Genomic DNA, 11,943 nt, shown 5'->3' on the forward strand with positions numbered 1-11,943 from the left:
ACGTGTGCTGTGTTCCGTGCTACCAAAAGTCTGTGATGCTGGCTCCCTGCATATGTTCCCTGCTGCACCTGCAGCAGACAGTTCAACCAGAACAGGAAAGGATACCTTTTGATTCACTACCATTGGCATTTTAATAAAATAGAGGGGGAAATGTCTGCAGTGTCTAATAAGCAATACATCAAATAAGTACTGTCAGCCTGTGCAGAGGTTCTGCAGTGTGATTTATTACATTAATTACAGTCATGTGGGCCTCATGCTCTTAAGTCTGAAACTGCTGTCACATTCTAAATTTGATTTAAGCATACATTTTGGCCAAGACTAAAATACAGTCTATTATGATTAATGTAATAAAATATTTATTACATACTCCCTTTCTTTGTTTCACTGCTCGTTGTCCCAGTTATCCTGCCTCATTCCAAAACCATGATGTATTGTCAGATTTCAGATGATGAGGATCCTCATCTGTTTTTCATCTCTCCCCTCACTGTTGTTCTTTTTTTACATCTCTTTGTTCTGATTCTCCTTTCTCTCCCCTTCATCTTCATTTCCCACCCATGATTCCCAACTCTGCATCTCACTGCTGTCTGGAGTGAATCAAAAGCAGCCAAACTTCATAGGTCTAGCTCTTCCCTTTGAGATCTCTTGCAGTGATTTCGCAATTATACTTATTAAAGTTAGATCTGAAACGCAGTGACATTAGAACTGTTGTAGGCTGCAGCTGAGAACTTGCTAGGCCTGTGGTGAGGTCGCGTTGTGTGCAAAGAGAAGACCGGTCTGTAAAGGGAAACATGCTCGTGTCCTGTTTCCCATACTTCTTTCACAGAGCTTGTGACTGTAGAAAGGATCCAGGGTGTGAGATTGTGTTGTTTGGCAGGTTTGGTCTGTAGGAATACACATGCTGAGAGGAAGTCTTCAGCAGCAGTGACTCTGCTCAGTGTAAGCACATTACCCTTTTAGTTGCACAAGCAGGCAGTAGCCTTTATGTTCCTTTCTCATGCTGCTTTTCATGCGGACACAAGTCTTAGACAAAAGCTATGTCCCCAAAGGTCTCCTGATATAACTAGCAGTTTTATGCTATTGTACATGATCTATAATGAATAGAAACAACTCAACATAGAGAATGTTGTTGCACAGAATTCCATGGACCCAAATTTTCCAAACCACCATGTAAATTGGCACCCATGGTTTTGTACAAGCTAGCCCACTCTTTTGATTACTGGCTGGGTAATTAGTGTTTACAAGATTCATTTATAGACTTAACTCCAGCCTTCTCTGTATGAGCAAATAAGGGTGGAAACATTATGGAAAATGTGGATCTCTCTGTCTCTGTTTAAAAATGGACTTTTCAACATGAGAATTCGTATTTTTCCCCTAATGCTTTTCTGGTTTTCTAATAATAAATGTCATCCAACAAAGGAGGTTAATTTCACATCCTTTCAATTTTTTTTTTCCCTCATTTTGAGTTTTTCTTCTTGTGTTTTCTCCTATAGCGGCTTTTTAATCTAGTCATCTTACATGCATGAATGTTGTTCAGTCTTGCTCCTCTATTGCCATCTAAACACATAATGACTGGCTGATCTCTACTTGTCTCTATAGGCACATGCTTACACACAGGGACTACAATGCTGGGAGCACTCACTATATGCTTTGCTGGACTGGGGATGCTTTCTGTACTAACAGACAAGTCTACTTGGAAAATGAATGCTTCACTTCTGCAGTGCCGCATCCAACTTCCAGTTCTCTGTTTAAGTTAGACAATTGCTGACATACCCCTTTAGTTCCTTCTGCCACAGGTTGTATAGTAACATAAAATGCTTTGAAAGAGCATTTTAAATTTAAAAAATGCAACTTTACACTGTGTTGCTGACAAGTCCTGGGTAAAAAGGAAGAATATTTTCTAGTGTTAAGTGTCTAAGCTGAAGAAAACCTGTGCCAAAAAAAGTGGCTCTTGGCCTTAGCACTACACTGAAATCAGTAGTTGAAGAGTTCTCAGTGAAGTTTGCTGTTACGGTAGAAAATTAGCCTATTCAAAGGTACATTTGCAAACATAAATCTGACATTTGCTTCACATTGTGTCACATTTTGCACTTAGCAAATATAGCAACACTTCAGTTTAACCAATCTGCCTGATGTTTTTTTTATCCTGAGCACTGAACGTCAAACATTTATGTGTTAGAAGTGAACATAGCTTTATAAAGTTAAACCTAGTTGTTCTGGAAGTAAAGGGGTTTCACATCTTTTGAAAACTTATCTAGTAGTACTAGATTTGCTGTATAGAAAATCATAGAATCATGAGCGGACCTTAAGGATTGCCTAGGATACCACCCATAAGATCATGCTGCCCAGGGCCCCATCCAACCTGGCCTTAAGCACCTTCAGGGATGGGACACTCACAGCTGCTCTGGGCAGCTGTTCCAGGGCCTCACTGCCTTCTGTGTGAAGAATTTCTTCCTAATAACTGATCAAAATCTATCCTCTTTTAGTCTGAAGTCATTACCCTTTATCACTACACACCATGACAAAGAGTCTCTTCTCATCCTTCTCTTGTAGTACTAGAATGCTGCTGTAAGGTCTTCCTGGATCCTTCTCCAGGCTGAAGAAGCCCAGCTCTCTCTGCCTGTCTTCATAAGAGGTTATAACTCAGATTACTAACTTGGAACAGGGCTCCTAATGTAGCGGACTCCATTCCAGCTCTGAGCCCTTAGTACCTTTCACCCGGATATCCCCTAAGTATGAAGTATGTGGTTGCTTTGCTGCTCTTGCAAAAGATATCTGCTTCCACTGTTCTCCTCTCTGTAGCTCAGGGAGCAGACATAGTTTCCTGCTCTGAAAATGCTGTGCAGTATTTGGTAAACCTCGCAGAGCTGGACTTGCTAAATGAAGGTTGGAAAATTAAGTGGATTTGGGTAAATGTAAACTAGATAGCCTCACTGTTGCGATACAGAGGAAACACATCCCATGTTGCTTTGCAGCAATCTACAGCAGTGCAAGGAGAACAGCTTCAAAAATAAAGTTGGAGACTGTACAGTCCCACATGACAATTCTACACAACACTGTGAGTGTTCAGCAGCTGAAGTGAGATGTGAAGTAAAAGAAGAATACAACACTTTCATTTTTCACAGAATCACAGAATCGTAGGGGTTGAAGGGACCTCCAGAGATCATCGAGTCCAACCCCCCTGCCAAAGCAGGCTCCCAGCAGGTCGCACAAGTAGTTGTCCAGGCAGGTCTTGAACATCTCCAGAGGAGACTCCACCACCTCCCTGGCAGCCTGTTCCAGTGCTCCGTCACCCTCACCTAAAGAAGTTCTTGTGCACCTTTGTGCAGAACCTCCTATTCCATTCGTTTTGACAAAATCAAAGCCAAATAGGTGAAGTGAAGACCACACTGAGGACAAATTTAAAAATTTCAGGTATGGTAAATGTACTGTTAGTACATTTGTGGGCTATTTCAAGATCAGAAGATGCTTCATTACAGTCAGATAGAGCAGGAGAGGCTTCATACAAGTTGGAAGTCCCTGGAGCACTCCTGATTTGCAGTGTTCATTTGTCATTGCTAGTATCTGCTGCGTAAAAGATAGATCCTGTCAGTCATAGGAGGACATAAATTCTTAATCCCTTGTCATGGCTCCAGGTTTTCTGGTATCTGAGGATGATGTAGTGGTCTCATCAATATTGATGGGAATTTTATTGTTGAGTTTGCACATTTCATCTTTTTTGGCTGTTGTGGCAAGAAATTAGTGAAAACAGGTGCAATCTAAAAAAAAACCAGCACTAGCATCTGAGTGAGCAGACCGTTCTACATCTTGCAGAAAATGTACAGACGGCTAACGTTTGTTTGCATGTTTCTACGTCATGGCTGTGCTGATTCATAAATATTCTTACTCTCATTTGCTTGGAATCTGTGTTCTGTTTTCTTGTATGGTTCTTAATTTTAGGATCATAAGATATTTCACTGATAATTGTGCTGTAAGAGGTTTACAGAATACAAGCATAATTTATTTGGCCCAGAAAACATAATGTCTCTTGTAAGTGGATTTCAATTAAGAAATTTTTACCTTACTAGAGATTTTACATACTAATGAAAGTATTTGCTGAAAATGTTAAACTATATGGGGTTTGACTTAATGTAGTGGAAACAGGGAACTGTCATTGTTAAATAGAATTGTGGTAGCAAAGTCAGATTGGTAGGGGAGAAAAAGTGCAGGAGCACTTTCTTCTGCTTTTGTAATCTGCAGCTAACAAGTTAATTCTTTGATCCTGCAGAGCTCAGAAACTGTTAGATGTCAAGCCTGATGAAAGTCTCCAGGCAGTCACAGGATTTCCTCTCCTCTTTTGACTGACTCACCAAGCCTAAGCTTAAATAGGTATGATATATTATGGCACCAAAAGTGCACTTTATTTGGCCTCAGGACTTTCTAAGAAACAAGTTATTGTTGGATATGAAATAATTACATTAAAACATATGTATTTTTTACCTAAGCCTTTAACTACTGCATATGTGTAGGAGTTGCCTTGACAAATTTAGTCTGGAACAGATACTAAAAATGCCAGAAATATCATTCTCCAAGTGCATACATCTCCCTGTCTTTCAGTCTCAGCAGGATTCTGGGAGTACTCACAGACACCTGTAATGGGGAGGCCTCCTACTTTTTTCTGTCCTCAGTGATGATACAGGAGAAAGATGTTCAGTTTTTTAGTCCTGTGATAGAATGAAAGACAGCAGGTCATTGTCTAAATGTTATTTGCAGTACAAAGGCAGATGCATCATCACTGGCCTTGGCTTGTGCTGGCTGTTATTAAATGACTGCACATTGTGGTAGGACATTTGGCCACTATGAGCAGGTATGCTGTAGCACTGCTTGCAGGAGTATGCACTTGTTGGCAAGTTCCTGAGCCTTCCTCTCCATGTCTTGGTGTGACTCAGTACACAACAGGGCTACTGCTGTCCACTGTGGTTATTGACACCGTTTGCCTGCTGATACGCAATTGAAAAAGAGAAGAAAAGACAGATAGGAGCAGGCTCTGGTTTACGTGAATCATTTCAGTTGGCTGTTTATAGCCTTGTACTGTGGATTAGGTACCACTACACTTCTGTAATTGCAGAGTGGGGACAGAAGCAAGCCTGCAAAGTGCTTGGGGTGAGAACACAGCTCCAGAGTAGAGATAGATCGCATCTTGTGTGTGCTATGCTTTTTCATTTGAATGAAAGCATTGTGGTGGGAGTGGGTCTTCCCCAGAAAGATATTTCTAGTCAGAGGACAAATCAGGCAGAGGAGATGTTGGCTGGTAGTGTGATTGCCATCCAAAAAACCTTTTTTACTGGAGATCTTGTTGACATCCTTATGCAGAATTTGAGGCTGTGTGCAGAAAGAGCTCAGGTTTACAACTCCCACTGATGTTACAAATCCTCTCTGAATATTAACAGGCATCATTCTGATGTGAACGACAAAAGCAAGTGTTTTACCCCCACTGTACATAATTACAAAGGAGGTTATGTTCTGGTAAGTCTGAATTTGTCTAAGTGTGTGAGCTGAAATAAAAACAACCCTGTGTTTGATAACTCAGCTGATAATGTTAATTAAGTCTTGGCTGTACTAAGATCAGATTATGAAAGATCAGACTGCAGCTGTTGCTGTGTAGGAAGGATCGTCTCATGGTTGTGGGCTAGCTAGAGACACTCAGCTCCCACTGGATCTGTGTAATCTCTGCCAAGTCACTTTATCTCTTTGTCTACTTTTAAGTTGAACATTTAAACTACTCAAGCAGTCCTTCTTACTCTCAGCTGGGAGGTTACCCCAATCCAACAATAAGGTGAGATTTACTGCCTTTTTCTGATGTTCTGGTTTTCCTGGAAATGAAGCACTGATGTGGAGTGAGACAGGAATTACAGATGTGCGGATCAGATGTTTTGTGTACTATGCAGCTGTGGGCAGGACCTTGTGAGATGCATCTCCAAGTTACCTTGTTTTGTAAGTTTCTGCTCCTGGTCGGCATAATGGGGAACAGCACTACCAACTCCTAAAGTTTTGTTATTACAAGGAAAAACTATTTGGTTTAGCTTGGTTTGGTAGTTTGTTCAGTTCATTGCTTCTGTTTTACTAGCCAAAACAGATTAGATCACAATATGAGAATATACGTTTTCCCTAGACCCTAACAACATGCATGTAGCTAAGAATGCAAGAAGAGTGAAAGCATATGTGATATCTTCCCATTGTTCCATCCTCCAGCAATTTACGGCTCAAGCACCTTTCCAGTTTGGAAATACTGTATTGTGTTGAGGAGCACTTTGTAACAGTGTTCTGTACTTTTACCCAGTTTTTGAACCCGTGCACAATAAAGAGTTTGTGATAATGTGAGCAGTGGACACCTAGGAGCAAGTAGGTGTACTTTGCAGTCATCAGGGGACTACTGTACATTTGCACCTGTGTTTTCAGTAAATTCCCAAAAGGTTAAGTGTTGGCCAGATGATTTTTTCATCTCTATTCTGCAAGATGCAGCAAGGTGAGACCATGCAAACGTTTGCTTCACTGCTTTACTGAAAATACTCCTCTATCAGAAAGAGTATTCACTTTCAATCTCCATATCTGTGGACCCTGTACCTCAGCAGTTCTCCCAGTTTATGTATTTTCAAAAAATTCACTGTGATAACAGCTGAAATGCCTTTTAGTCTTGAGTTCTTAATAAATGAATTCCCTTATATTTAGACTTTCTTTACCAACCAATCCATATAGATTTTTAAGGAACAAAATGGCATTACACTAACCTAATCTCCCTCTCACATGCTACCACCCTTGGTACATGGCTAGAGCAGAAACAATGCCAAATATCCACAGTGTAGAAGGCATTGGTTCTCTTTCACAAAATTTCCCATAGGAAATCAGAGGTTTGTAGAGTAGAAGGGCTTATTGTAAATATTTTGAAAGAGCCATTAGCAGCCTGCACTCAGATGATATTTTCATGGTCTCCATGTCCAGTCACAGGCTGTGTGGAAGGGAAGCAAGATAAGCCTGATCCTGTGCCATAATTTGATTAGTGATCCAAATGGCACACTGTTCTGGGTTTGACTGGGATGGAGATAACTCTCTCACAGCAGCCCATAATGTGCTGCAGTTTGGATCTGTGGCTACTACAGATCTACAGATTTTGGCTGTTGCTGAGCATTGCACACCATTAAGGCTTTCTCTTTTTCCCATCCTGTATCCCAACCAACTAGGCTGAGCTTGGCAAGAGGTTGGGAGGGGGCTGACCCCGACTGACCAAAGGGATATTCCGTGCCATACTACATCATGCTTAACAATAAACAGTAAAAAAGGGTTGGTTTTTTTTTCCTGTGGAAAGTAGGCATTGCTTAGAATCTGACAACGTTATGAGAGATGATGAGTGATTGCCTTTGCATTGCCTGCTGGATTGTTTCTTTTCTCTTTCCTTTACTTAGATTTGCCTCAGCTCTGATGTTTTCTTGTTTTTGCTCTTCTCTGCCCTGCTGAGTGTGGGGAGAGAGCAAGTGACTGTGTGGTGATTGCTGACCACTGTCAGTCACCACAATAATAGAGAATGAAATAATGCAATTAGTGAAAATCACAGTTTGGTGACAGTAAAAGGGTGTTTGGATTTAAGTCTCCGTGGTGGCTGGATTGTATGGTTTAGGAATAGATTGCCTTTCAGTACAATGACTTCTCTTTGGTTAAATAAGGAATTTGATGACATGAAGAGTTATGTCTCCTTCCTAAGCTGTTCTAGGCTATAAACATTTTCTTAGTTAAGTGAGGCTCATCAAAATCATCTGCTTTTGCTGTAGATAAAAAGCACATGCAGATCATGGCGGTGGCTCACTTGACATCTGGTAACTTTGGTTGTCTCAGACACACTGGGTCTCACTGTTTCACTGCACTAGTCCCATGCTTTGAGATATCTGTGATATTTGAACTCTCCCATAGAAAGAGAATAATTAACCAGAACTCCAGGCTAGATTTCCGGTCAAAACTGGCCTAGCTCTCTGGATTTGGCTGGTAGATAAGCTGACCTATTTTGTTTAAGATTTCCCTCCTGCCTTGGTGTAACACATCAGAGCACTGCAGGAATGCAGTCTTTCGTACAACTTCAGGAGATCTTTATTGAGCATGGGTTTTATAATTGCTATCTGCAGATACAGCAATTTCCTTTGCAGTTTAAGGAAAGATGCCAAAATGTAAATGACTGAGTGTCACTGCTGTGTTGTGACAGGGCATTCTGAAAGAAAGAGTGATTGATGACATGTATATAACCAAACCATTGTATGTGCTTTTTATATTGCAACAGTACTTAAAATGTGGGCTGTCAGTCAAAGAACAGCTTACTTACACAGTGCTATAGTAAGTGGTGGTGGGTGCAGTGAACAAGGTATTAGGGTAAATGTTTCGCTTCTGCACTTCAAACAGCTTTAGCTCTTTATTTCCCGCTGCAGCTAGCCATTCTAAAAGGATCCATTGCTTGAAGCATGAGACTTCATTGAGGGCTGCTTGTAGCTCTTTGGTGCTGACACCAAAATTGAAGCCAGTTTTTGAAATAGACTGCTTACGTTTTCTCCCGGAGCACAGTTAAAGCAAACCTCGGTGGCAACATTTTACGTGGCTGCAGAAACCCCCAAAGGCCTCAGCTGCAGACCTTCAGTTCTCTGTGCTTTGCCAAGGGCCTGAGGATCCAGCACAGCAGGTTTCACTGAGTGCTGTGGGTGCATTGGGCACCTATCAAGTGAGAACAGAGGACAAGGGTTGCAAGCCACTCTCAGTGCCTCTGTCTGTATGGAGGTGAGGAGGGAAATGCTCTGCAGGCCTGGATGCTGTTGCTTTAGGTGGATGGAAAGAGAAGCCACCCAGCTACACGCCAAAGTCTGTGCACCACAAGAAACATCTCAGCCAGATTAGCAATGGAGACTGGGCCACCTTCCTCTGCCTGCTGCTTGCCCTCTCAGCAGACTGGTAAGGCAGAGTGGGCAGGAGGAGCAGACACAAGCATTGATGCAGAGCGTGGCTGCCCATGAGCTTGGCCCGTAACGGAGAGGTGGTGGGAATTTTGCCAGGTCCGGTATGACTTTGTGGTGTGTATGTAGGGTGGGAGATAACAGGTAAATCCCCTGTTGCTGTAAGTGTAGTAGAGAAGAGACAACAAAATGTATGTGACTTTTGTAATGAGATAGAGCAAAAAAGGTCTTTCCCTTTTCCCTCTTTTTGATAACTGAGAAAAAAGGAATGTGTCATTTACAAGTACAGAAAATAGTCAAATCATTGGAATTTTCCTTCTTTACACATACTGCTCATCATTTTCTAAAACCATTAAGGCTTATCTTATCCATAATGACAGTTCTGCCTATGTGCTTATAAATTGCATCCTTGTAAAGACAGTTTCTACATGCCAAGAAAACAGTCTGTAAGTACACGCATCACTTCCATGTAAAAAGCTTTTCATTTTATGCTTATGACCAGCCTGAAAATTGTCATCAAGAATCATCTTTTGAGTCACATCTGGATGCTGTGGTTTGATGTGTCACCACTTGCAAGGACCTTTGAATATAGCCTTATGGATCAATATAAAGTTGTTTCCTGAATTTGATTTTTTTTTCTGCAAAATGAGAAAAAATGTTCACGATTGAACTACATCTGTCCAGGTACAGCTTGATTATGTAAAGAAGCTGTAAAAACATGTTAAGTGCTGACAGTTTTGATATTTTCTAATGTGAAGTATTACATTATTTTTTATTCTTTTATATTTGTAAATTACACATCACTGTGTTGTACCTGCTAACTTCTTTCTTAGGATGTGCTGCATTATTTTGTAGTGTGCATTTCTGTCTATACTTATTGGCTCTTTAGAAATTTCTCTAATTAAAAATAATTATGATATCACAAATTTAAGGCTTTGGTTATTCTTTGTAGAAAAAATGTTAGAACAAGTACAGCCCCTTGTTTCACAAATGAGTCAGTTCACAATGGGCTCATTACTCAGATTGGGCTCAGCATGTGGCACTGGAGTCCACGCCTTGCATTTGTTCTGGAAAGCAGATTGCCTCTAATTAAACAGCTTTCCACAGATCTCTGTGCACAAAATTGTATCCCAGTGTCATGAGGAGTTCACTTTGTGCCATATTCCAGTCACTAGTTGTAGAACTGAACTGAAGTTGACTTTTCAGTCATGTGGCAAGTATGTAATGATGTTTTCAAGTGTGCTTTGTGAAATTCACTTTCATTTCTTTTTGTTCATTCTTTTAAAGGAAATTTACTTTGGGAAGAGCCTTTCACACAAGCTAACTGCTCTTTCTTTGTTGTCTTTTTCCTTCTCCCTCTTGCAGACCAGGATGAGAGAGCAGCAGAGCTCAGCAGGGAGCAGAACGAGAAGACCATTCGCAGCACACAGACAGCTCTCCGCAATTTCCGCGAGTTCCTCATCTCCAAGTATCCCTCTGAGACCCGAGAGATCTACGTCATCCCCTGCAAAGAGCTCGATGCGTACCTTGCTTCGTTCTTTGTGGATGCCAGGCAGAAGGATGGGTCTGAATACGAGCCAAACAGCCTGGCCAACTATCAATGTGGGCTGGAGCGTTATCTGAAGGAGCACAGGTACGGATACAGTATTACCAGGGATAAGGAGTTCAAGAGGTCCCAAGAAGCCCTAAAACAGAAGCAAATAGAACTGAGGTGTAAAGGTAAAGGGAACAAGCCACACAAGTCCATGAAGCTCACCTTTGCTGACGAGCTTATCCTGCGCAAAAGAGGCTTGCTAAGCCGGTACAATCCTGAAGGGCTCTTGAACCTTGTCTGGCTGAACAACACTAAGGCATTTGGACACTGCACAGGTTTTCATGGGTCCACCCTCAAATGGGGAGACATCCGGCTGCGGGTGACAGAGACAGGGTTGGAGTACCTGGAGTGGATGGGACCAGACAGTGGAGATATCAATGCCAAGAGCAAGAGAGGTGGGACAGACTCTCGGGTGTATGCCACCCAGCACTCCCCACAGACCTGTCCTGTGCAAGACTACAAGGAGTATGCCCAGAGGCGGCCTCCAGCCATGCGCTATGAGGATGCACCTTTTTACCTGTCAATCAAACCCGTTGTCAACTTGGCTGCCCTTCACTGGTACAATTGCCAAGCGCTGGGGAAAAATAAGCTTGCCAAGATGGTAAAGACAATGTGCGAGAAGGGCAACATCCCTGGCAGGAAGACCAACTTCAGTGTCTACCAGAGCTGTAGCACACTGTCAGAAGCTCAGAGCAACCAGCTTGTGCTGATCTGCAATAACTTGAGCCAGCAAGCTGCCCAGTCCATGGCAAGCCATACCAATACTGGCAACTTCATAGTGTCAGCATCCTATGACTCTTCCTCTGACACAGCTTGAAAGAGGGGTATAACTTGGACAGATTTTTCTCTTCTGTTTTGTTTTAAGCATTGAATTTGTGCCCAATAATACACATCAACTGTGATTGTACACTACTCTCCCATAGCCCTCTCTCCAGTGTTAATTCACTTTATAAAAAAATATAAATATATAATATATTTTTCTTTTTACAGATAAGTCAATAGAGATAGTTTAGTAATACTAACATAGTATTTATAGTGTTAATACAAAAATGAATGTTACTTGTGGGTTATAATATAATTGCAGATTTTAAAAGGACAAAAATGGTTCTCAGGCAACACAAGATAGACTGGAAATACCCTTTTTAACATGCACACATCAGTGACTGTAATTCCCCAGGGAGACTTACGTAGCAATTCTATTTTAAAGCATTTTTTTGACTTCTTATGTTAACATGGCCTCCTAGAGTGGAGGAGGCAAATCTACCACTGGCTGCTGCTTCTTACCTGCTGGCTTGTTCTTGATCAGAAATACAAGGAGATAAGAGATACATCAATGTAAGTCTGTGAAACCATTTACAAGAAGTTTTCTCTGTTGTTTTTTTCTTTTGT

General features: G+C 41.5%; 1 protein-coding gene across 2 annotated transcripts in view; it reads left to right on the forward strand.

Moving 5' to 3' along the window:
* Positions 1-11,943, forward strand: part of KIAA1958 (KIAA1958 ortholog) — a 60,846-nt gene that overhangs the window by 36,732 nt on the left and 12,171 nt on the right. For both annotated transcript variants that reach the window (XM_042882861.1, XM_042882862.1), the window contains exon 3: positions 10,326-11,889. In XM_042882861.1, the coding sequence (XP_042738795.1) occupies positions 10,326-11,371 (1,046 nt within the window). In that variant the 3' untranslated portion in view covers positions 11,372-11,889. The remainder of the gene's footprint in view (positions 1-10,325; positions 11,890-11,943) is intronic.

The sequence above is a fragment of the Lagopus leucura genome, unplaced genomic scaffold (assembly GCF_019238085.1).
Source record: "Lagopus leucura isolate 7727_CA_CO unplaced genomic scaffold, USGS_WTPT01 Super-Scaffold_100036, whole genome shotgun sequence".
NCBI classification, from domain to species: Eukaryota; Metazoa; Chordata; class Aves; order Galliformes; family Phasianidae; genus Lagopus; species Lagopus leucura.